The sequence below is a fragment of the Chlorocebus sabaeus genome, chromosome 23, assembly GCF_047675955.1.
Source record: "Chlorocebus sabaeus isolate Y175 chromosome 23, mChlSab1.0.hap1, whole genome shotgun sequence".
Lineage (NCBI taxonomy): Eukaryota > Metazoa > Chordata > Mammalia > Primates > Cercopithecidae > Chlorocebus > Chlorocebus sabaeus.
Window position 1 is genome coordinate 6,211,564 of NC_132926.1, and position 25,642 is coordinate 6,237,205.

Here is a 25,642-nt window from a genome sequence, read left to right on the forward strand (position 1 = left end):
TATGAGAATCCAACGCGGTGGCTAATCTGCCAGGAGGTGGCGCTCAGGCGCTGATGCCAGTGATGGGGAGCGGCTGTAAATACAGATGCAGCTTTGCTCCCAGCTGGCTGCTCGCCCCCTGCTGTGCAGCCCGGTTCCTAACAGGCCACACACTATCGATGGCCCAGGTTTTGGGGACCCCTGATTTAACCCATTTCCCATTTAGAAAAGAAAAGCGCAACTCGCTGACAGCACAGTATTCTCGGGGAACACACAAAATGGGTTGAACTGTGAATAAACGATTCCTCATTTCTCTATGGTCTTCTGCAGCAAGATGTCAACAGCTGTCTTTATTTTCATACATTTCCCAGGTTGTTGCCCCGATGAACCGAAATCCACGCGCAGATTTAGAGCGCATATGCGCCGTGATCCTGATTTGCCCCCTGAAGGGCAGCTACATACAGGTACCGTGGAAATTCAGTTACCCTTGCAGGCATAAGGATTCCAGATTCTTCAGTGTCCCACACTTCAGACCACTCTGACATTGCTACACTGTATCTTCTTTATTTCGTGTGCAAATTGACTAGCGTAGTACTAGTCAATCACTAGTCCTGCAAATGTGGAAGATGTATTTCCACTTCAAGTTTGGTTCACTTTTAATAGTAAAGAACCTCTCAATGCAAGGTTTAGATATTTAGCTGATTGTTAGACATTGGCTAAAATGGAACTCTTCCTGATAAAATGTTGCTGCATTTTCAAACAAAATGGACATCCTGTGAAACTTGTAAATTAACATGAAAATGGAAATACTACAGAAAGTTCGCGTATACTCTCACCCCTCAGTATCTTTTCTGTGATCACATCTTATATGAATGTGGTGCATTTGTTATAGGGGCTGAAGCAATAGTGATATCTTCTTCTTAATGAACGTCTAGAGTTTGCAGTAAGGCTCACCAGGTGGTGTTCAGCCTGTGGATTTTGACAAACTCATAATGTCATTCATCACTCAGAAGAGTTTCACACCCAAAACAAGACCAGTGCTACACCTCTTAGTCCCTTTCTTCTTTTCTTAGGACCCCTGACTACCATAGATCATTTATTTTACTGCCTCTATAGATTTTCTTTCCCAAAATTCTTAGAATTGGAATCATAAAGTATGCAGCCACTTACGACTAACTGATATCACTTAGCAATACACATGCAAGATTTTTCTCTTTCCTTCCCTCCCTCCCTCCCTTCCTTCCTTCCTTCCTTCCTTCCTTCCTTCCTTCCTTCCTTCCTTCCTTCCTTCCTTCCTTCCTTCCTTTCTGTCTTTCTCTCTTTCTCTCTGTCTTTCTCTCTTTCTTTCTCTCTTTCTCCCTTTCTTTCTTTCTTTCTTTCTTGCTTTCTTGCTTTCTTGCTTTCTTGCTTTCTTGCTTTCTTTCCTTTCTTGACAGAGTCTCAATCTGTCACCCATGCTGGAGTGCAGTGGCGTGATCTCGGCTCACTGCAACCTCCGCCTCATGGATTCAAGCAATTCTCTGCCACGGCCCCCCGAGTAGGTGGGATTACAAGCATCCTCCACCACACCCGGCTAGTTTTTGTATTTTTAGTAGAGATGGGGTTTCACCATCTTGGCCAGGCTGCTCTTGAACTCCTGACCTCGTGATCTACACGCCTCGGCCTCCCAAAGTGCTGGGATTACAGGCGTGAGCCACTGTGCCTGTCCAACATGCAAGATTTTTCATATCTTTTTGTAGCTTAACTGCTTACTCATTTTTTATCAATGAATCATATTCCACTGGGTTCATGTAACAAAGTGGGTTGGTGCACTCACCGCCTGAAAAGTATCTCAGCTGCTTCCAGTTCAGGCGATTACGAATATAGCTGCCCTCATTCTCGTGCAGATTTTGCAATGGGCGTAATTTCAAAATGTAACTGGGTAAATGTTTAGAATTTTAGTCAGTTGTTTATATAGTAAGACTATGTTTTCCCTTGGAAGAATCAGGTAGAATTCAGTAAAATCACGTGTGCTTTTTTTTTTTTTTTTTTTTTTTTTTGAGATGGAGTCTTGCTTTGTCACCCAGGCTGGAGTGTGGTGGCGTGATCTCGGCTCACTGCAAGCTCCGCCTCCTGGGTTCATGCCATTCTCCTGCCTCAGTCTCCCGAGTAGCTGAGACTACAGGTGCCTGCCACCATGCCTGGCTAATTTTTTTTATATTTTTAGTAGAGATGGGGTTTCACTGCATTAGCCAGGATGGTCTCGATCTCCTGACCTTGTGATTCGCCCGCCTCCTCCTCCCAAAGTGCTGGGATTACAGGCATGAGCCACTGCGCCCGGCCCACCTGTGCATTTCTTAAAAAGTTCTTATTGATTCAATTTCTATAATAGATACAAGCCTACTTAGATTATCTGAGTCTCCTTTGGGTACTTATGATATAGTTTCTGCCTTTGAAGGAATTTGTTATTTTTACCTAAGTTGTCAAATTTGTGAGCATAGAGTTATTCTAAGTATTCTTTTATTATCTGCTTGATATTAATGGGATCAGCAGGAATGATTCTTCCTTTTATTTATATTATTTGTAAATTGTGTCTCCTAGCTTTTCTTGTTGGTTAGCCTGGCTGGAGGTTTATCAAATCTATTTATCTTCCCTACGAAGCAGCCCTTGGTTTTGTTTATTTTATCATGTCTATTATAAAGATTTCTGCAAATAATTTTTTGTTCTATTTTTATGTCTGGTTTACATTACACTATAGTTTTTTTCTCTAGCTTCCTAAGGTGGAAGGTAAGAAAACTGAATTAAGATGGTTTTTAGTTTTGTTGGTTCGTTTGTTTAAGACAAAGTCTTGCTCTGTTGCCAAGGCTGGAGTGCAGTGGTGCGATCTTGGCTCACTGCGACCTCCACCTCCCAGGTTCAAGTGATTCTCCTGTCTCAGCCTCCTAGAAGCTGCGACTACAGGTGCCCACCACCATGCCTGGCTAATTTTTGTATTTTTATTAGGGATGGAGTTTCACCATATTGGTCAGGCTTGTCTTAAACTCCTGACCTCAGGTGATCCATTGCACCTCAGCCTCCCAAAGTGCTGGGATTACAGGTGTGAGCCACCGCACCTGGCCTGTTTTTAGTTATCTATACAGCATTGTTAATAGAACTAATGCCCTGAAGTCTGTACTTAATAATGAAAATAACACATATTGTGTATTTTTCACCACAATAACGCTTTAAAATCCAATAATAGAGATGATAAGTGCAGAAGGAGCATATGTAGATTCAGGAATGTTAAACATAGTGCCTTTTTTTAAAAATAAAGGATATTTACCAGGCCTCTTTCTGTGATGAGACCCTGTCCTGGAGTGATGTCTCCTGCATTTGTGTGCTGCCTGTGTGAACACTGCCTACTTCACAGTGATGAGGGTGGCTTAGCCACAGACCCGAGACTCTGTCTCCCAGGGCTCTCCTGATGGTGTCCTTTGCCTCCTTCACCACCAAGGAGGGTGGCCCAGGAGCAGCTCAGCCCGTGCTCTCGCCCACCTCCTCCACACACGCCAGCCCTGTGTGCTCAGCATCCAAGGCTGCCAGAAGTCCTTCAGCAGCTCCCACGGCTGACAGTGACTCTGTTTCCTAGACTACCACCAGGAGTGGCAGCGGCCCTCGGTGACTTCCTGGGACCTGATCCGGGCAGCACACTCGGTAAAGTCTTCTTTCTTTGTCTGAGATGCGAATTTCATTTATTTTGGTTTCTTTCTATTTTCTCTGAATTAAGATATGTAAATATTACCACGTACTTTACAGATGAGCCACCGAATTTCTTGGTGGGCAGAGGTATGTGAGAGCCCATTCATTGCCAACTTGGAACTTGTTCCAGACGGCACTCATAGATGACAGCGTTAGTGATACCCTGCATGGCAGAGAGCATTTTCCTCAGGAGAAATGCATTCTTGAAAATAGCAGTGACTTTGCAACCAAAAATCATTTTGGGAATCTCATGTAATACTCTTACTCATTTCCACAAGTGTCTTCTAGGCTTTATTTTGGGGCCATTGACTCAAGCACTATCTCCCAACCGGTTTTCTTTCTTTCTTTTTTTTTTTTTCTGAGATGTATTCTCACTCTGTCGCCCAGGCTGGAGTGCAGTGGCGCGATCTCACCACACTGCAAGCTTTGCCTCCTGGGTTCACGCCATTCTCCTGCCTCAGCCTCCTGAGTAGCTGGGACTACTGGCACCTGCCACCACACCCGGCTAATTTTTTTTGTATTTTTAGTAGAAATGGGGTTTCACCATGTTAGCCAGGATGGTCTTGATCTCCTGACCTTGTGATCTGCCCGTCTCGGCCTCCCAAAGTGCTGGGATTACAGGCATGAGCCACGGTGCCTGGCCTCCCAAACAGTTTTCTAATGCCACCAAGTGAAGAAAAGACCCAAGAACACAGGACACAGCATGGTCTGACCCTCACAGTGTTTTCCTTTCTCTCTGCAGACATTCTCAGCAATTCAGGAATACAGTATGTACTCTGGGATCTCCCATTTGATAAGGAAAAATCTTAGCTTTGAGAAAGGTGACACTTTCCTCCCTGCTTTTGCTGGAGAGTCACCCTGGTTTGAGCTTCCTGCTGGAAATGAGGTTTGGGTGGTTTGGTGTAAAAAAATGAAGAGTTTAGTCAACAACTGTGGCCGTCCACTGTAGTTCCCAGAAGCAGTGATGTCATTTAAACAGGAATAGGGTACGTCGGGGTGGAGAGGTATGGAGGAGAGAGTCCGTGTGGAGTGATGGTGAATGCCTTTGGGAGTGTGTGTGCATTTCTCTAGAAAGCATGTTCCCCTGTGCAAAGCACGACCCAAGGATCAATGTTCTAGAAACAACATTCCATCCCCACATCAGTCAACACTTCATCCTTCACCACAGCTGTACCAGAAGGTTAGTTGAACATCCCCCGTCCTCAGATTGGAGACGGTGGAGAGATGAATTTCCCAAGCTCTCAATTTCCTGAATGGAAAAGGCAAATGTGAACTCAGGAAGGGGTGAAAGGTGGACGTGATGGGCCGCTACTCCGCAGTCCTCACGTGGCCCTGGTATAACTCGTCACCACACCAGGGAGTTCCAGCATCTGTGTGTGCATGTGGAGGCACGACAGCCTAGAGATCCCAACGCTGCCCAGCACTGTAAGATGTTCTCAGTGATGGCGAAAGGCAGGGTAGCAACACAGTGGACTTTGGGGTGGTCCTTCATGTGAAACACACATAGGGGAGTCACAGGCTTTTGACTGCAGTGGTGGTGTCATTTCTCAGCTGCTGTTCTAAAGCAGAGAATAATCAGGGATATGTCCTATTGTATTTAAAGATATGATTGGACCCAATGGGGAGGCTCATGCCTGTAATCCCAGCACTTTGGGAGGTTGAGGCAGGAGGATCACTTGAGCCCAGGAGTTTAAGATCAGCCTGGGCAACATAGTAAAGCCACATCTCTACAAAAAACACAAAAATTAGCCAGGGGTGGTGACGTGCTCCTATAGTCCCAGTTTCTCAGGAGGCTGAGGCTGGAGGATTGCTTTAGCCTGGCAGGTGGAGTCTTCAGTGAGCCCTGATTGTGCCACTGCATCCCATCTGGGAAACAGAGTGAGATCCTGCCACAAAAAAACAAACCAAAATCATGATGACCACGAGCCTTAGAAATGCTCCAGCTTAGTGACACACACACCCAAGAAGTAGCGCCCAATATGGTGTCAAAAACAAGTTGGGTGTCAGCCTGGTGCCCCCTCTTCCCTGCTGGAATCTCCAACAGCTGGGTTAGAGAGGGTTAGCGCCCCCACATGCTGCCCGCATGACAGGCTGTCCCAGTGTCAAAGCCAGTGTAAGTGTGAGCAGCAACAGACTCCACGGACACACACACGTATGGAAAAGAGAGAGTGGAAGGACAGATAGCAGGTGCTAAATAGGGGTTACCTTTAAATAGGAAGAAAACTGAGTATTTTCTTCTTTTTTTTTTTTTTTTTTTTGGAGACGGAGTCTCGCTCTGTCGCCCAGGCTGGAGTGCAGTGGCTCAATCTCGGCTCACTGCAAGCTCCGCCTCCTGGGTTCCCGCCATTCTCCTGCCTCAGCCTCCCGAGTAGCTGGGACTACAGGCACCGCCACCTCGCCCGGCTAGTTTTTTTGTATTTTTTTAGTAGAGATGGGGTTTCACCGTGTTAGCCAGGATGGTCTCGATCTCCTGACCTCGTGATCCGCCCGTCTTGGCCTCCCAAAGTGCTGGGATTACAGGCTTGAGCCACCGCGCCCGGCCAAAAAAAACTGAGTATTTTCAAAGCTTTATTTCATTGCCTTCAAAAATGGCGAGGAAATAATTAGAATATTTTGGGTACAATTAAGTCTTCTCTTTAAAGAAAGGTTGCTAGGTGGGATGATATTTACAGCGGCAGCACAGGTGGATTCTGGGGAGGAAATGATGTTGGAAGAACACAGGAACGGAGGGCAAGTGAGCTCGGATCAGATGAGGAGGCAGGAGCCCTGAGAGGCTGCAGGGACACACAGCCTGCCCTGGGTGGTGTGCCCTGTTTGAGATGGGCTATTTTATGTTGATGGGGTGGCCTGGGGATCAAAAGCCTTCCCTGCTCCTCCCCTGCACCTCCTGACGGTCACTCTGTGTCCTCATAGGTCCCATGGAGAGTCCCGTGGAAAAATTCATCTATGAATCAGATGAGGAGGCCCCACGACAGTGGCAGGTCAGGCCACCTGCTGTTGTCACAGAAAAAGTTAGTTTCTTAGCTTTATCTTCTTGAATTAATATAAGATATGAGAATCTGGCTGTATATATCATAGGTGACTTACACAGTGTCCTTGGTGGGGGAATTCTGAGTGAGTCTGTTCCCCACTAAGGTTTGATTTAAGACGGAGAAAATGACAGCATCAGCCACTCACTGAGCGGCAGTGAGCTTTCTCCTAAGCAGCTTGATTTTCTCCTTGGGGCAAAATCACTTAATTGCCAAGGAACATGGCCTTGAGAGGAAACATCCTCCAGGAGAAACTTTAGGCCGGGCGCGGTGGCTCCCGCCTGTAATCCCAGCACTTTGGGAGGCTGAGACGGGCAGATCATGAGGTCAGGAGATCGAGACCATCCTGGCTAATGCAGTGAAACCCCGTCTGTACTAAAAATACAAAAAATTAGCCGGGCATGGTGGCGGGCACCTGTAGTCCCAGCTACTGGGGAGGCTGAGACAGGAGAATTGCTTGAATCCGGGAAGTGGAGGTTGTGGAGAGCAGAGATCATGCCACCACACTCCAGCCTGGGCTACAGAACAAGACTCCGTCTAAAAAAACAAAAACAAACAAACAAAAAAACCAAAAACCCCCAGAAACTTTAGCATAAGTCCATTTTTCCTGCCCTTCTTTTGTGTTCCTTTGACTTGATCACTGTTTTCCATCTGCCTTTCTACTGCCACCAAGTGAAGAAAAGACCTGTGCCCACGGGACTCAGGATGGTCTGAAACTCACAGTGTTTTTCTTTCTCTAAATGCAGGCCGGCGGACTGCCTGAAGAAAAAGGTGTGTGTTCTGGAATCACTCCTTTGCTAAGAAAAGATCGTCAGGGTTGCAAAAGGTGGCACTTGCTCGCCTGCTTTTGCTGGAGAGCCACTTTGGTTTGAGCTTCCTGACAGAAATGAGGTTTGGACAGTTTGGTATAAAAAACACTAAGTCCAGTAGAGACCTGTGACATCACTGGAGTCCAGGGAGGCAGGATTGTCATTTAGATGGAATAGTGTGGTGTGCCTCAGGGTCGGGAGGTACAGAGGAGAGACTCATGTGGAGGGATTGGGAATGTCTTTGGGAGTGTGTGGGCGTTTCCCCAGAAAGCATGTTCCTCTGTGCAGAGCACAACCCAAGGAGCAATGTTTCTAAGAAATTGCATCACCACTGCACACTTCACATACAGTAACGCATTCATCCTCCCCCACAGCTGTACCGGAAGGTAAATTTTATATCCTCATCCTCAGATAGAGACGGTGCAGAGATGAATTTCCCAGGCTCTCAATCTCCTAAATGGAAGAGGCGACTGTGAACTCAGGAATGGGAGGAGGATTGGTGCAGTGGGTGACTATTGTGCATTCACCAGCCAGCCCTGGTATAACTCACCATTAGTCCAGGGAGTTCCGGCATCCGTGTGTGCATGTGGAAGGATGAGAGCCTAGAGAGGTCCCAACACTGTCTGTCATTGTAGGCAGGTCTCAAAGGTTGCCTAACCCAGGGTAGCAGTAGGTACATTTTACACTGGACTTTGGTGTGATCATTAGTTTGAAACACACAGCGTGAGCTCACAGGCTTCTGGCAGTAGTGGTGGGGTCATTTCTCAGCTCATGGTGAAAAGCAGAGAATACTCAGGAACATGCTCTATTGTGTTTAATAACATGATTATCACAAGCCTTAGAAACGCTCCAGTTGGCCGGGAACAGTGGCTCACGCCTGTAATCCTAGTAGTTTGAGAGGCTGAGACAAGTGGATCGCTTGAGTCCAGTTGGAGATCAGCCTAGGCAACATGATGAAACCGTGTATCTACTAAAAATACAAAAAATTACCTGGGCATGGTTGCATACCTGTAGTCCCAGCTACCAGGAATGCTCAGTTGGGAGGATCACTTGATCCCAGGAGGCAGAGGTTCCAGTGAACAGAGATCATGACCCCACACTCCAGCTTGGGTTACAGAGAGCCTCTATCAAAAAAAAAAAAAAAAAAAAAAAAAAAAAAAAAAAAAAAAAGCTTCAGCTGAGTAGTAAACACAATCGAGACAAATATGGTCTCCAGATACAACTTGGGTATCAGCCTAGCAACCGTCTCCCCTGATGGAACCTCTGGCACAGCTGGGTTGGAGATGGTCAGTGCTGCCACCTGCTGCCCCCATGACGTGCTGTCCCAGTGTCAGAGCCAGTGTGAGTATGAGCAGCAGGGGACTCCGACACACAGACATCGCATTGAGAAGGTGGAGTGCAAGGATAGATGGCACTTGCTAAGTGGGGGTTATCTTTAAATAAGAGGATAATTGAGTATTTCAAAGGCTTTGTTTTATTGTCTTTAACACAAAAGATTAGTGAATATATAGAATATTGTGGCTGGAATGAAATCTCTCAGAAGGAAGATTGCTTTTTACCAAGTATAAAATATTCTGAATGACTGATACACAAAGAAGCACCACAGGTGGATTTTAGGGAGGAAATGACATTGGAAGGACTCAGGAAGGGAGGGCAAGTGAGCTCAGGTCCGATTAGGAGGCAGGAGCCCTGAGAGGCTGCAGGGACACACAGCCTGCCCTGGGTGGTGTGTCCTGTTCGATATGGGTTATTTCACATTGATGAGGTGGCCTGGAGCTAGAAAGCCATTTTTCCCTGCTCCTGCCTTGCACCCGCTGACCGTCACTCTTTGTCCTCCTAGGTTCCAAGGAGGAGTCCCTGGAAGACAGCAACAAAGGCTCAGCTGAGGACGCTTCCCAGCATTTGAAGGTCAGGCCACCTGCTTTTGTCAATGAAAAAGTTACTTTCTTAGCTTTATCTTCTTGAATTAAAATAAGATACGAGAATCTGACCGTATGTATCATAGGTGACTTATACAATGTCCTTGGTAGGGAGAATTTAGAGTGCGAGTCTGTTCCCCACTGAGGTTTGATTTAAGATGGCAGGAGAAAATGACGGCATCAGTCACTCTCTGAGTGGCACTGAGCTTTTTCTTTAGCAGCTTGATTCTCTCTTTGGAACAAAATTACTTAATTGCCAAGCAACATGGAGTTAGAGGAAACATCCTCCAAAAAAAAAAAAAAAAAAAAAAAACCAAAAAAACAAAAAAATGTTTTTAGCATGATTTGGTTGGTCCTGTTCTTATTTTGGGTTCCTTTGACTGTTTCCCATCTGCTTTTCTAATGTCACCAAGTGAACAAGACATCTGTGCACACAGGACACAGCATGGTCTGATGCTAATAGCAATGTGTTTTCTGTTATTACAGGTTACCTGCGCAGACCAGGAGAATGGTATGTACTGGGGAATGTCTCCTGTGTGGACGAATATTTCAGATGATAGGAATGTGTCACTGTCTCACGGGCTTTTTCATAGACAGACAGCCTGGGTGTGAATGGGAGAAATGGGCTTTTCAGATAAGGAGCGATGGCCACACTCTTCAGTCCCTGGGAGCAGCTCTGTTTTCTGCCGGTGGGATGGGGTTGGTTGTGTGCACGTGTCTGGCGAGTGTCTGTGTGAATCCATACGGTGTGATGCTCAGTGTGCCTGGGTGTGTGTCGGGGGATGCCTGATGATATACATTGGTAATTATCACTGAAAGCGTCATCTTACAAAGAGTGCAGTTTACTGCATGCAAAGGACACGTTAGTTAACCTAAAGGAAATCCTGTCAACACCCATGCAAATGTTCACTGGGTACTAATAGAACAAAAATGTTTTCAGTATCTCTGCTAATTCTTTTTTTTGTTTTTCATTGGGAATTTCCTTCTAAACCTCAGTTTCTAATAAATCTCACCTGGTAACAGGCCTTCCTATTTCCTCCTGGCATTGGAGTGGTCATGATACCTCACTGTTGCCACTTCTCTCCTTCAAAAGCCTTTTCTACTAAAGCCTTCAGAATTGATCCTCCACGATCCATCTTTAGCAGGGAGTGGATCAGGGCTCCTTCCTGTGCAGGGAGACCCTGGGGCAGCCCCATGCCACAGCCAGTTTTGGTAGAAGACTGAGAAAAGAGGAGCCTGCAGGCAGGGTTGGGGTGAAATCACTGGACTCTCCATTGCAGCCTCATATTGACCATCAGATAACGTGGCCGAGAACAGGTAATGCCGGGGTCATGTAGAGGCTCAGCCTGCAGCACTCAGCCTAGTCATGGTTTGTGTGTGTGTTCGGCTCAGGAAACACAGCAACAGGACAAGAGAACCAAGGGGTGTGCCCGAGGGTCCGAGTGGCAGGGTGAGCACCTGCCTTCCTCCTAGCAGGATGGAGGGTGGCTCGTGACTTGGGTGGGGAAAGACAAACAGCTGTGGGACAGCAGAGGCTCCGTGATGCTCCCGTTGCCCCCACTGTTGACAAGGGTTCTTCTTGGCCTCTGAAGGCCTGTGCAAAAAACAAGTCAAGGTGGTTGGTTTCAGTCCATATGAATCTAAAATGAGCCAACTCTGGTTTGAGTTTCTTTGGAGTGTGTGTTTGGTAGAAACTTTTTATATGTCATTTGGATTGCTACGGAGGTGACAGTGTTTTTCCTACTTTTCAATAGAATGAGGCTGTGTGATTTTAAAATGTCCCTTATTTGCCCCAGAAAGGGGCAACAGGGCAAGGGAAACACAGCAACAGGGCAAGGGAACCATGGGGTGTGCCCGTGGGTCTGAGAGGCAGGGTGAGCCCTTGCCTTCCTCCTAGCAGGATGGAGGGTGGCTCACGCATTGCAAGGCGAGGAAAGACGCACTCAGCTGTAGGACAGCAGAGGCTCCATGATGTCCTCGTTGAACCCACGCTTGATAAAGGTTCTTGTTTGCTTCCGAAGGGTTGTGCAAAAGCAAGTCAAGGTGGTTTGCTCTGTGGGTGACGGCATTTTCCCCGCTTCTCAACACAGGGAGGCTGCATGATTTTAAAATGTCCCTAACGTGTCCCAGAACCTATGTCCTCATAACGGAATTCCCCTAGTCATTTAATTTCCAGATCAGTTTGTCTGGGGCACTGAGGGGACCTACTGTGGTGTTTGATTAAAGGTACAAATCAATGTTACCAATACTGAGGTTCTAAGAATATATGGCCGGCTGCCCAGTGGGCTCCATGAGAGAGAGAGCAGGGCACAGCCTCAGCCTGGGCCTGAAAAGGAACATGATTTTGCGCGGGAGAAGGAAGGCATGAGGGGAAGCAAAGTTTGGAAGTTTAGGAGAGTCAGTGAATGTTATGCCCTGGGTCCAGCCAGGATGTTCAGACCCCATCTGAGGGGGAAGGAGCACAGCCTGGACTTCATGGCTGGTCTGAGCACTGCCTGGCAGTCTATCTAGGCACCCAGCGAGAGGAACTTTCTTTTCCCCATGTCTTCTTTATCTCTCTGTCTATTGGTGGTAATGACACCATGTGACTCTTTTGTATAACCCATAAGACATCATTTTGAGAGTTTCTCTGAGATTGTCTTGAAATCCTCATTCCTAAAGTCTGTATTTTCTCCCTCCTGGCTGGAGGAATCCTGACCATGACTGGTTACTGGGAGCGCAGGGACTGTGTCCGTCTCATTCCTTCTCATCTCAGAGCTCAGCCCTGAGCACCTTTTCTGGGCTGCAGTGATGTTCTAACGCAAACAGCCCTGTGCTGAGATCCAGCTCACGTGTGAAAAGCTCTCCCGCTCACGCCGTGCAGTCTGTTGAGCCCCACATGAACCCAGGGGTCTGAATGGGGTCCCATCCAGGATAGATGTCCCCGCTTGCCTCCTGCGCTCCTGTCTGGACAGTGTTTGCAGAGGAGGCTCATTCTCTGTCACAAGCGTGCCCCTGCCGAGGAGCCCTCTGGACCAGGCTGCTGTCCTCCATGTGTTAGCACCCCTGGGCCTCACAGGACCTGCTTCTTGTGCATGTGCCGGGGAAGCACCCATCCTTGGATGCCCAGATCAGAGCAGCAAGGTACTCTGCCAGGAAGCACCAGGGGAGGGGAGCCGTGCCTTTCTCATCTTAGCTCTTTAAACTTGTGCGTTTTAGTGTGGGCCTCAGTAGCATCCGTGCTTATTTATATTTAAATAAATTTCAAGAAATAAAATTAAAAATTCAGAACCTCCTCTCAAGAGCCATGCTTCGAGTACCCGGTATCCCAAAGCTTAAACTGCAGAGAGCGCTGCCATCCTCCCAGAATGTTCTCTGGGCCAGCTGCCCTGAGGCTGATCCAGGTTCTGTTGACTGCACTCTGCTAAATCAACACGTGTGCATCTATGCTGGAAATTCAGGGTTCCCAGAGTGGAGCTGAGAGCCATAATGGACCAGTGGAGTTGAAGGGGTGAAGGGGGATTCTTCAGGTTTTCCGTCTCACCTGAAGGCTCACAGCTGAGTCCACAGAGCCCAAGGAGAGTCTGAGATCATGGAGGATGGAGCAGGGCACCTGGTGTCATCCACTGTGGCTGTGCGTGGAGCAGAAGTGCTGGGTGAGTCACTCTGACGTCACCCTTCTCTGATGTTTATGTCTCTATAGGAAGCTCTGAGGACAGCAACTTTTCTGAAACCCATCATGACAAAGACTTTGCAAGTGGTGGAGATGCTTCAGGTGGGGCCCGTGGCACAGGGTTCTTGGGGGTAGCCGGGTTACACCTGGGCTTTGGAGCCTCGGCTGGGAGCTGTGAAGTCAGCAAATATAAAAGGAAATGGGTGGAGAGGTGCAGTTTGTTCTTTCTGCATCTGAATGAGAAAGTGGTAGGAGTTTTGTTTTTATGGGCATCATGTGTGCTCTGCTCGTCCCCATGATTCCTTCTCTGGTGTACAAGACGACCTTTTCCAGAAGGCCAGATCTCCCCTGCCAGTGCCACAGCAAACACCAAAGCCCTGGGTTTTGGGGGGGGATGGGGGCGGCAGTGTCCTTTGTGAATGGAGAAGAGATGAGTATGCGGGTGTGGCATTGAGTGCTGTGTGGGGAGTGGGGTGGGATGCAGCCCCTCACAGATGCTATGTGGCCCTGGACACAAAGTCCTTTCTGCATGTGCCAGGAGGTGGCAGGAGTCCATCCTCTTCCTCTGCACTCTCGGGACCTGCAGCAGCGCCTTCCTGTCCAGCCCTCACCGTCTGCTGCTGGTCGCAGCGCCCTCTGAGTCTCCTGAGGCAGAGAGTCCTCCTCTGGGATTACTCAGTGTGCCCCGATCCTAAAGACCCGAGGGGAGAAACCCATGCCTGAGCAGGATTCTGGCCTCCACTTCTCACCCAGTCCCAAATTGTTGGGCTAGGAATGGAAACTGAATTGGCCTTAATTTGAGAATTCAGTGTCCAGCTGTCACCGAGGCCCCCCGTGGCTGGCAGGAATCCTAGGGTATGTGTGTGGGGTGGCTGCTGTGTTGCTGTAGGCAGCAGCTCTTACCCTCCTTAGGACCTGGTTGCTGGATCTGCCAGGCCCAGGATGGAGCCGCTGGGCACCTGGCACAGGGGTCACTTGTCTTGTCACACCCTCCGCTGTGGCCCGACAGCCTTGTCCCACTCCCCACACTGCCATCAGGCCCAGTTTGTTCCCTGTGTCAGGCTGGCCAGGTGCCCTCCCACCCAGTCCTCCCACAGCTCAGCCAAACCCTGGCAGGATCCCTTCATTCATGTGCTGACAACGTGGCCTCACCTGCACGTTCAGGCCATGGGACAAGGGGCTTTCTCTAGAGTCCCATTACAGTGTTTCTACGCTTTCAGAAGCTTGTGGGATTCATGTGAGGGTGGAGTATTTTCCAGGTCCCTAAGGCCATCCCAGGCATACATCCCAGTCACTCAATCTGTGACACCCATTGTCTTTGCCTCCCACAGGCCCCAACTCAGACCCGGGCCTGTGGCAGGTGCTGCCGACCTCGGGTGTGATCCACGGGTTTATGGAGGGCCTGGGAGTGCAGCGCTGCCCTTCCCTCCTGTGTTTTTATGTTGGAGAGCAGCGGGATTGGTGGTTGACAGGGGAAAGGGACGAGATGCATCAGAAGAGCAGAAACAGGCCCTAGAGGAGGAGAAGGGAGGGAATCGCATGGCATGCACAATGTCCTGCAGAGGGTGGCCGCCTTTTGGAGGAACAGGGATGACACGGACTTCCCTGCCTGGGCACAGTTACGGAGTGTGAGGGCTGGGAAAGCGCGTGGGAAGTCAGAAGCTCCTCCCTCACTGCAGAGAGGAAGTGATCCAGGCTGCGGAGAAGGCTTGAGATAAGCACACCTGAGCCTGTGGGGTTGGCTCCCCAGCCTGAGGACACCAGAGCCCGAGTGCCCCCTCCACTCTAACTCTCCCCTTTCCTTCCCATGGCTGCCCTATCACTGCTGCTCCTCCGGACACCCTGAAGCTTCTGGAGCAGATATGGAAGAGCCCAAGTGCGCAGATGGCCATCAGCATGTAATTTATTTCCTTCCTCCTCTCTCTCAGCCTCTGACTCATGAGCTCCTCCTTTAGCTCTGGCTCTCTCCCTCTTCTGCTCTCTTATGGTCATCCTCCTGAAGGACCTGGTCTCGTCGTGACAGACGATGTCCTGGGTCTTCAGTGTCGATAAAGTCCCTCTGCAGCCCTCCTGCCCACTGCCTCGGCATTGCCTCGATTCCTGGTCCCCAGGCTGTAGCGTTGAATCCTGCCCACTGCCTCGGCATTGCCTCGATTCCTGGTCCCCAGGCTGCAGTGCTGAATCCTGTTGAGGAACCCCACAGGGTTTAGGCGGGGAGCCTGGCTGAGGTCAGAAGAGTTGGCCCCACCCTGCAGGAAGGGTTCCCAGTGACATCTGGGTCTGCTCTGGCCGCCCCCTCCCCCACCCGGGGGCTTTTGCGGCACTGGGGTCTCTGGACATGCGCAGTTGTTTTCTTCCTCCCAGGTACCAACAAGTCCTCTCCCGGCACCTGCAGAAAAAGCGAAAGAGACAAACCCTGAACAGGCAGAAGAAATGTGAGTGTGCAGTGGCAGCATGACCAGGGGAAGGCAGACAATGCCTGTGTGCCCGTGGCTGCCCTCACTCTCTTGTGCCCTCAGAAAACCTAGTGAGCTCGAGGAGGATGAGGATGCTGAAGAGCCTGACCTGACCTGTTGTGGCCTTTGTATTTGATGGTGGAAATCCCTAAAGGCAAGTGAACGATGCCCTGAGAACATCCTCCAGGGAACAGACACCCTCTCCATAGCAGCCCCTGAGCCCACTGGGCTGAGCCCTCCATAGGCTGCTTTAATGAGGGAGGGGCTGAGGTGCTGGTCAGGCTACCACATGCAGGATTCTGAGGGCCATGCACCACGTTCTTGTCTGCAGTGCCACTTAAGCTCATTTGAGGGGACCCAGCCCTGCCCTCCTTGTCCCCAGAAGACAACGGGGAGGGAGCATCACCCACACAAGCAGCCCACCCAGCCCAGCATTGCACACCTGCAGGCACTCAGTAGGGCCTGGTATCAAGAAGGGGAAGGGCCAGGATCCAAGACCCGCTGGGATGTGCCCAGTCCCAGGGACCCCTCAGTCTCCGTGGAGCCCTCGGTGCCTGGGGTGGCCTCATGGCCCCATTTCTCAAGATGAGGTTGGAGGTTTCTGTGTGTAGAGAACACTGGTTTGGGCATCAGTGGTTCTGTGTCTGTGTCAGATGCCAACAAAGAAACCCTTGATATACATATTGTAACAGGACTAGCCGCTGACAAAACTCCCCAGACATGGGATTAAAGAAGGAAGAAGTTTATTTGGCCGGGAGCATCAGCCGACTTGCATCTTAAAAGCCGAGCTTCCTGAAAAAGAAATTCTTGGCCCTTTTAAGGGCTTACAACTTTAAGGGGTCCATGTGAAAGGGTCGTGATAGATGGAGCAAGCGTGGGGAACGTGACTGGGGGCTACCTGCATTGGCTAACAGAACAAAACGTTTTACAGTGTTTTTTTGTACAATGTCTGGAATTTACAGATGACACCAGTAGTTTTGGTCAGGGGTTAATATTATTATTATTATTTTAACCACCAGGGCCAGGTGGTGGCGCCAAGGTCGTCTAACTATTTATCTTACTTCTGTTTCTTTCCAATGTTTTGCTTTCTCCTTTTTCTCCTGTCTTATAAAGGAGGAAAAAGGGGAGGTGGGGGAGAAATTGGGAAGGATAGCAGGAGAAGTAGTGGTCTCATTCCGTAATAAGAATGTGTGTTTTTTTTGTGTATCTTATATATAGTATGCATATATATGTATGTATATGTACACACACACCCTGTGTATTTTATATATATGTGTGCATATGTATGTATATGTATACACACACCCTGTTCTTCACTCTTTAAAACAGTGGTTTCTGTAATGCTTTTTTTTTTTTTTTTTTTTTTGAGACGGAGTCTCGCTCTGTCGCCCAGGCTGGAGTGCAGTGGCCGGATCTCGGCTCACTGCAAGCTCCGCCTCCCGGGTTCCCGCCATTCTCCTGCCTCAGCCTCCCGAGTAGCTGGGACTACAGGCACCCGCCACCTCGCCCGGCTAGTTTTTTGTATTTTTTTAGTAGAGACGGGGTTTCACCGGGTTAGCCAGGATGGTCTCGATCTCCTGACCTCGTGATCCGCCCGTCTCGGCCTCCCAAAGTGCTGGGATTACAGGCTTGAGCCACCGCGCCCGGCCCCCAATCTCTAAGACTATAATTCATAGTAATAAAAAAGATATGAAATGATTCAGTACAAATTTCCATCACTATTGATTCATCACAAGTTTTAAGAACTATTACATCAAATGGGTCATTGATAAGGAATAAAAACTGCATTAATATAGACGTTGCAATTTTTTTTCAGGGATTATCTACTTGAAGGGTTGGTTAACAGGATTCGGGAAGGAACACATATTACCTGTGTAAATGGAGAATTTTAATTCTCAACAGCTGAATAGAAAATTATGCAGGTGTGCACATATAAATATACACATAGAGGGAGAAAGCTTAGTTAAAAAATACTAGACCACAGATTTATATCTTTTAATACCAAATTGGGAAACACATTTTTAAAAACAGAATATATTAGGAAGAATAAAAAGGAATGAGCATAAAACTTTCCTTCCTGGTGCCACGTAAGTGTTCATAGTAAGTGAAAATAAATAAGTCTTTTACACTGGTAGTCAAAGCCCTTTTAAAAAGCTTTGTCGGGTGTCAGTGCTATATGATTGTTCAATTAATAAATCTGGTAAGATGTGCAGAAACTTAACAGCTGTTACTTCTAGAGGCAGAAGCTGGCAGGCTGCAGAAGAAGGAAAGACAAGTCCAGATTTCAGTGCGCATTCTTCTGTGCCTTGTAAATGTCCTACTAGTGTATTATTCCAAAAAAACTAAAACTCCCAAATGCTGAAAACTTCCAAATGGAGAAAACAAACATTTCAATTTGCTAATGCTTCACAGGGACAAGAATTCAGGCAGGACACAGAAAAGAGAACTTATTGGTGCTTGTTGATGTCTGGGGACTGCAGAGAAGTCTTAGGGAATGGGACTGAATCCACAGCAGGGGGTTGGAATCATCCGGACATGCCGTCATGCACAAGTCTGCAGAGGAACTTCGGCTTGGCTGGAGAACTTACAGGACTTACGTGCATATCCAGGCATAGTACCTCCCCTTGAGCTTAATTATGACACAAATTCTTTTGCTCCCATGTTTTTTTGCTACCTTCTCCTTATTACCACCCTGCTCTCCTACTGCATTCCTCTTGCTAAGATAGTGAAAATAATAATCAATAAAAACCGTGGGAACTCAAGAGACCAGTGCCAGTGCAGGTCCTTGGTATGCTAAGTGCTGGTCTCCTGGGCCCACTGTTGTTTCTCTACACTTTGAATCTGTGTCTTCTTTCTTTTCTCAGTCTCTCATCCCACCTGACGAGATATACCCACCAGTGTGGAGGGGCAGGCCATCCCTTCAGAACGGGGGTGTGAAGGAGCCACATTGTGTGTCCACAGCCTCAGAAGCATGTCTTCTTGAGAACAGACAAGAGTGTGTCTTGGTGGTGACCCAGCGTGTGAGTATGCCTGTGTGAACTGGGAAGGATCCTCATTCTCCGGAGACAAAGCTCACACCCTGGCAACAGGCCAAGCTGATGGCAGCAGAGCCCATCTGAAGTAGCCACTGTCATGATGCCGGCTGCCTGGACAGGTGCAGGCAGCAGATTCTCAGGTGCAGCTGCCAAGGGGGGCAGTCCCCGGAGCCCACCCTGGGAGCCCCCTGGAGTCTACCCCACTGACCCCACCCTAAGCGGGTCAACGCTTAAAGTACTCAGTTAGTGTGGCCCTGAGCCGTCCCAGAGGCCACATCTTCAGATGCCCTGCCAGGCAGCAGCACGGGACTCCAAGACTGACGGGTGGGTCTCAGACAGTGGCAGCCCCTCTAGGGGAGCCACCCCAGAAATCACAGGCTTTTAGGTATTTAAACACCAGTGTGGTAAAAACGCAGAAGGAAATACAACCGAGGGAAATAAATTTCCAATTCAGAGGAAATAAGATGACTTTACCACGTGAACCCCTGTGGCTTCCTCCGAGGATGTCTGCCCTGGCACATCCTCCTCCAGGTCTTCCAGGCCACCTGGGAAACAGAGTCACTATAAGCACATGAGCTCCACTGAGTCAATCCCTCAGGTGGTCTTGGAGCTGTGGACCCGGGGCTGGCATGTGTGAAAGGTGTGTTCACAGCACAGACTCAGCCTCTGCCGGTTCATTCTCCATGGTGGTGAGGGAAGACAAATGGTGAAGGATGGTATCAGGAAGGCCACAGAAGACAGAGCCTTGGTCCTGTAGCTCAGGCAACCTCTTCAACCTGAAATAACCCATCTCAAACAGGGCCCACCACACAGTGTTTCCGTGCAGCATCCAGGGCTCCTCCTTCCTAACCTGACCTGAGCTAACTTGCCCTCCCTTCTTGATCAATACGGTGAAACCTGGTCTCTACTAAAAATACAAAAAAAAAATTAGCCAGGCATGGTGGCGCACACCTCTAATCCCAGCTACTCGGGAGGCTGAGACAGGAGAATCCCTTGAACCCGGGAGGTGGAGGTCACAGTGAGCCAAGATTGCACCACTGCACTCCAGCCTGGGTGACAGAACGAGACTCTGTCAAAAAAAGAAAAAAAAAAAAAAAAAAGAAAAAGAAAGGGAAAATTAGAATCTCATCCACCTCTGAGAGAGAAATACTCTGTGCCAGGAAGAATGGAAGAAAAACACCAAAGACACTCAAGGAGGGCACGGTGAGCCAGGACGCTAACACCCGCCGCGCCGGCTGCCCCACAGGAAAGGCCTTGCCATCCACCTCACCACGGACAGTCTCGGGGATGCTGTTCCCACGATCCCATCCAGAAAAAGGAACAGATTCCAGGTAACAGGAACGAACTCAAAGGACACTGACGTGAGAAAGAGGGTCAGTGTGGATTTGCTGGTCCTTTGTCCAACTGAGACAAAGTCAGGAAGACAAAGAGGGAAGGCCATAAGATGACCGGTGCTTTGTGAGTACCCTGTGAGATTCAATCATTCCACGTCCTGAGGAAGAAATCAGGCTTGGCCAGGCGAGGTGGCTCACGCCTGTATCCCAGCATTTTGGGAGGCCAAGGCAGGCAGATCACCTAAGATGAGGAGTTTGACACCAGCCTGGCCAACATGGTGAAACCCTGTCTCTACTAAAAATACAATAATTAGCTGGGCATGGTGGTGGGCACCTGTAATCCCAGCTACTCAGGAGGCTGAGGCAGGAGAAACACTTGAACCTGGGAGGCAGGGTTTGCAGTGAGCCAAGATTGTTCCATTGCACTGCAGCCTGAGTGACAAGAACGAGACCTCCTCTCGAAAGAAAGAAAGAAAGAAAGAGAGAGAGAGAGAGAGAGAAAGAAAGAAAGAAAAAGAAAGGAAAGAAAGAAAGAAAGAAATCAGGCTCTTGGTGGTGAATATAGAGAAGCTGCTCTGCTTGGGGGGCTCCAGGGTAGTGGGGGACGGGATTTTCTTCCTCCTTCACATGGGCCTGATGCTTCAGAGCCATGGGGAGAGTTTCTGTTCTTTCCTGTGATGCCCACATCAGCCTGGAGGGATGGGCGGGGCAGGGGCTGCCACCCAGAGTTGACAGCTCAGGGAAGTGAAATAAGGGATTTGAAGCGAGTTGCCCAGAGTCACAGCACTCAGGAGTGATGGATCTGGGACAAGAATGTAGATGGTTTTCTGGGGACAGAGGTCCCTGAACGCCTGAGGCCTCTAAATCATGGCCTGGACCCTGAACCAGGAGCTCTTTCCACTCCCTTTCTCAACCCTCCTGCCCCAGGTCTCTTCAGGAAGGTGGATGCCTGGAGGTGGCTGAGTCCAGAGAAGAGCTCAGATCATTCAAACAGAAACCTCCGGCCCCTGGCCTTGCTTTGTGGTGAGCATGTGACCAGTGACCACCCCAAGGGACCAGGGATTGGCTTGGCCCCCAAGCTGGCTCAGGACTCAGGATGTTCCGAGCCAACTGCCACTTAACGGCTGTGCCAGGAAAAAACTTTCCTTCAACTGACCAACCCTGCACGAGCAGTTAACGGAAGTTAACTGAAAACGTGGCCACTGGGGCTGGTGCATCAGTGGTTTGATGAACTAAGTCTGTGACCCACCCATCTTGCTGACGGCTGACCTGAGCAGCTACCTGAGAGTGGGCAGCGCCTTGACGAAGGGCACTGAATGGCCTGGAAGCCACCCTGGTGAGCAGGCCCTCGAGGTTAACGAGACACAGGTAAGGTGGACCCTGGGCCATGAGCAGGTGCTGTGAGCAGGAAAGCGAGTTCCCTCGCCTGCTCACAGGAGACAACCCAGATAGACCGAAAGCCAAGAGCACAAAACCACGTGACAGCTGAGACCAATGTCGGCTTTTTAGACCTTGAAGGCAAGCGTGTTGGTGTTACAGTGACAGAATTAGAACCTGGGGGAAGGTGACAGAGCTGATGAAAATTTGAAGGAGGTGGAGGTTGCAGTGAGCCGAGACTGTGCCACTGCACTCCAGCCTGGGCAACAGAGGGCGACCCCGTCTCCAAAAACAAACGAACAAACAATAAAAAAGAAAGAAAGAAAGAAAAGGAGAGTTCTCATCCCAGCCAAGTAGAAAGATGCAACTTTTCCAGGAAAAAAGAAACAGAAGGCGATGATGTGGGACCTGTAAATTACACATAAAGAGACACGGTACAAGTCGAACTTCTGAAGCATCAGTCTGAGAAGTTTTAAAAATAAATACATTTCAGAATGAAAAATGGTTACCTCTTGTATTCTCATTGAGAACAAATTCATATCTTAAGAACAGCTTTTCAACCAAAATTCTAGTTTGATATTAGCGTATGTTTAATACTGTAGCTAATTTTAATAAGACCTTATAAACAGATCTATCCCAGTTTTGATTGGGATTAGAAATTATGAGGTTACAAAACATGTTTCATAAGCCTTTTATCACCATATACCGTTTTCCATTTTATAACTGTTTACATTCATTCAGTTGTATTTATCTTTTAAATTTTTCTTTAAAACAATCCCCAAAACCTTTAAACTAGGCAAAATTGTTTCAAATCATGAAATAACTCATTATCATTTGTAGCAGTCTCTGCATTTAGCCTGCTGTTATATTTGGTTTCAGGTTTGGATGTCTCTATTCAGAAGACTGGCCTGTAACTCCCCTCTCGTGGGCTGTCTCATACCACACTTGGTATCAGGATTCTCCGGATCTGGTGAAGGCAGTGCTGCTGTGTTCCTTCCGGATCTATTCTAGCGAAAAGCCTGCATAAACTTGGCATGGGAAATGGGACATTTTTCTAAATAGAGGAAAATGTTTAAGGCAAAAATCTTGATAGAAAAATCAAGAACACAAATTGAGTCGTAAAACTCTAAAATTTGTACATCTATAGACAAGCTGGAGTTGGGGGAACAAAAAAAAATCAGGGAGACATTTTAAGTACAAGTGGCTGATCTGAAGAAACTGCAGTGAGAAGAGGGAAATGAGCACATCTTGAGAAGAGCAGCAAAGGTCGCCTCCCGTCGTGATCACTGGTCTCCTGGCTCTGCACAGTGTGAAACGGCAGTTCATAGAGTGGCAGCTGGGACGGAGGCAGGACCTTCATCATGAGATGACAGCGGGTGCACTCAGGGTGCTACGGCCGTAGACAAAGGCTCCATCTTCAGATGACCTCCGTGACAGGTCACCGTACAATGTTCAAACGAACACATGCCACACTGTGGGGTCCAGCTGCTTCTATCTAGACCAACGTCTTTTGGTTGCAAATTCTACGTTCTTTTTAAAAGCATTTCTCATGAGGAAAATGCTCTCTGCCATGCAGTCTGTCCCTGAAGCTGTCACCTATGGGTGCCATCTTGAATCAGCTCTTAGTTGGTAACGGACTCTTACTTACATTTGCCCACCAAGAAATTCTGCAATTCATCTATAATTTCCATGGTGAGATTTGCATATCATAATTCAAATGAAATGGAAAGAAACCAAGAGAAATAAAACTCCCATCTCAGACAAAGAAAGAAGACTTTACCTTGCGTCGAGCTACAACCGCTTCTAGGATGATCTGATTGGTCACCGTCGCTAGGAAACATAGAGTCACTGTCAGCCGTGGGAGCTGCTGAAGGACCTCTGGCAGTCTTGGGTGCTGGGCACACAGGGCTGGTGTGTGTGGAGGAGGTGGGTGAGAGCACGAGCCAAGCTGCTGCTGGGCCACCCTCCTTGGTGGTGAAGGAGGCAGAGGAGACCATCAGGAGAGCCCTGGGAGACAGAGCCTTGGGTCTCTGGCTAAGCCACCCTCATCACTGTGAAGTAGGCAGTGTTCACACAGGCAGCACACAAATGCAGGACATCACTCCAGGACAGGGTCTCGTCACAGAAAGAGGCCTGGTAAATATCCTTTTTTTCATAAAAATGTTACTATGTCATTTAACCTTCCTAAAAATACCTATGCTCCTACTGCAGTTATTTTAATGGACTTTAAAATATGGTGAGCTACACACAATATTTACTCTTTGAATCCTTAATTTCACGATCCAGGAGCAGATAGGACCACAACAGCAGACAGAGAGGGGAGCCCAGGCACTTCCCCCTGACCCTGAATCAGAATCCACACAGGAACCTGGAAATGTGTGGGGCTCAGCAGACTGCGGAGGGTGAGCAGGAAGCCTTTTCACACTCGTGGTCTGTCTCAGCGCTCGGCTCTATGTACTAGAACATCACTGGGGCCCCAAGATGGGCTGCCCGGGGCTGAGCTCTGGGATGAGAAGGAACAAGGAGGGCTTGACCTCTGCTCTCACAGTGACCAGCCATGGCCAGAATCCTTCCACCCATGGGTGGCAGGTCACAGACTTTGGGACTGATGATTCCAAGTCCATCTCAGAAAAACAAGCAAAGTGATGTCTTATGGGTCACAAGGGAGATTTGCAAGGAACACCTGGCCTCTGGGGCAGCCCCTCCCTTTGCTTAGTTCATCCTGCACTGGAACTGGCTCCTCTCCCACCTCTGCCTCAACTAGTGTGAAGCAGCTGCCCTGGCCAGGAGCTGTGAGGCTCCCTCCAGTTAAATAGGATTCTGGTTAAATAGTTAAATAGATCAACCTCAGCCAACACACACCAGCCCCATGCACACAACGCCACCCCACATAGACAGAACGCGGCGGCTCCCAGGGACTGCAGAATGTGCCCGTCTCTCCTTATCTGGAGCAACCACTTCACCACCACAGCCTGGGTCCTCAGTCACAACAGGAAGCTCAACTCCGGCTGCCTGTGTACAGGAAAGCCAGCGAGACAGTGGTACATTCCTCATCACCTGGATTCTTCATTCACACGGGAGGGATTCCCCCAAACATATCACTCTCCTGCTCTCTCCAGGCCTCCTGACAGGCCTTTTCCTCACTTGGTGACATTAGAAAACCAGATGGGAAACAGTGCTCAAGCCCAAGGAACACAAAAGAACAGGACAAACCGCCTCATGCTACAGATACAGTTTCCTTGGAGGATGTTTCCTCCAAGTCCATGTGGCTTGGCAACCTAAGTAATTTTGTTCCAAGGAGAGAATCAAGCTGCTAAGGAAAAAGCTCACCGCCACACAGTGTGTGACTGATGCTGTCATTTTATCCTGCTATTTAAAATCAAGCCTCACTGGGGAACAGGCTCTCACTCAGAATTCACCCGACCAAGGACACTGTGTAAGTCACCTGTGATAAATACGGCCAGATTCTCATCTCTTAGGCTCATTCAGAAAGATAAAGCTAGGAAAGCAACTGTATTCCTCAGACAAATGCAGGGGTGTGACCTTCACTTTCCATGGAGTTTTTTTCTTCTTCGAAAGTTCCACCTCCAGATCCTCGGTGGAATCTAGGAAGACAAAGAGTGACGGTGAGCAGGTGCAGGGCAGAGCAGGGAAGACAGGCTTTCCAGCCCCGGCCGCCTCATCCATGCGAAACAGCCCATCTCGAACAGGGCACCGCACCCAGGGCAGGCTGTGTGTCCCTGCAGCCTCTCAGGGCTCCCACCTCCTCATCTGACCCGAGCTCACTTTCCCTCCCTTCCTGCGTCCTTCCAGCGTCATTTTCTCCCCAGAATCCACCTGTGGTGCTGCTGTGGCTATCATCCCTCCTAGAGGTTTACTTTTTTTTTTTTTTTTTTTTGAGCCAGAGTCTCGCTCTGTTGCCCAGGCTGGAGTGCAGTGGTGTGATCTCGGCTCACTGCAAGCTCCGCCGCCTCCTGGGTTCACGCCATTCTCCTGCCTCAGCCTCCCGAGAAGCTGGGACTACAGGCGTCCGCCACCACGCCCGGCTAGTTTTTATTTTTAATTTTTAGTAGAGACGGAGTTTCACCGTGTTTGCCAGGATGGTCTCCATCTCCTGACCTCATGATCGGCCCGCCTCGGCCTTCCAAAGTGCTGGGATTACAGGTGTGAGCCACCATGCCCAGCCCCTCCTAGAGGTTTCCTACTTGATAAGAAGCAGCCTTTCTTTAAAGAGAGGAATTAATTTGAACCAAAACCTTCTATTTTTTCACTATCCATTTGTTTTTAGGACAATGAAACAAAGCTTTGAAGATACTCAGTTTTCTTCCCATTTAA

General features: G+C 48.7%; 1 protein-coding gene across 1 annotated transcript; it reads left to right on the top strand.

The window, feature by feature from the left end:
* The first annotated feature begins 354 nt into the window (after positions 1-354).
* On the top strand, positions 355-24,867 carry LOC119623533 (uncharacterized). The gene is made up of 12 exons (XM_073010514.1): positions 355-443; positions 3,587-3,651; positions 4,439-4,463; positions 6,610-6,707; positions 7,472-7,496; positions 9,375-9,442; positions 9,940-9,964; positions 13,136-13,207; positions 14,954-15,003; positions 15,470-15,540; positions 15,625-18,581; positions 22,187-24,867. Exons 1-11 carry the CDS (start codon positions 398-400, stop codon positions 15,695-15,697), a joined length of 618 nt encoding a protein of 205 aa, XP_072866615.1. The 5' UTR covers positions 355-397; the 3' UTR covers positions 15,698-18,581; positions 22,187-24,867.
* The last annotated feature ends 775 nt before the right edge of the window (positions 24,868-25,642 follow it).

What these genes read in the sequence shown, in the direction of transcription:
- LOC119623533 (XM_073010514.1), top strand. Translation starts at nt 398, where the DNA reads ATGCGCCGTGATCCTGATTTGCCCCCTGAAGGGCAGCTACATACAG. An exon ending in CTCAGCAATTCAGGAATACA is followed by an intron (nt 4,464 to 6,609) that starts GTATGTACTCTG and finishes GTGTCCTCATAG; the next exon opens with GTCCCATGGAGAGTCCCGTG. An exon ending in CGGACTGCCTGAAGAAAAAG is followed by an intron (nt 7,497 to 9,374) that starts GTGTGTGTTCTG and finishes TTGTCCTCCTAG; the next exon opens with GTTCCAAGGAGGAGTCCCTG.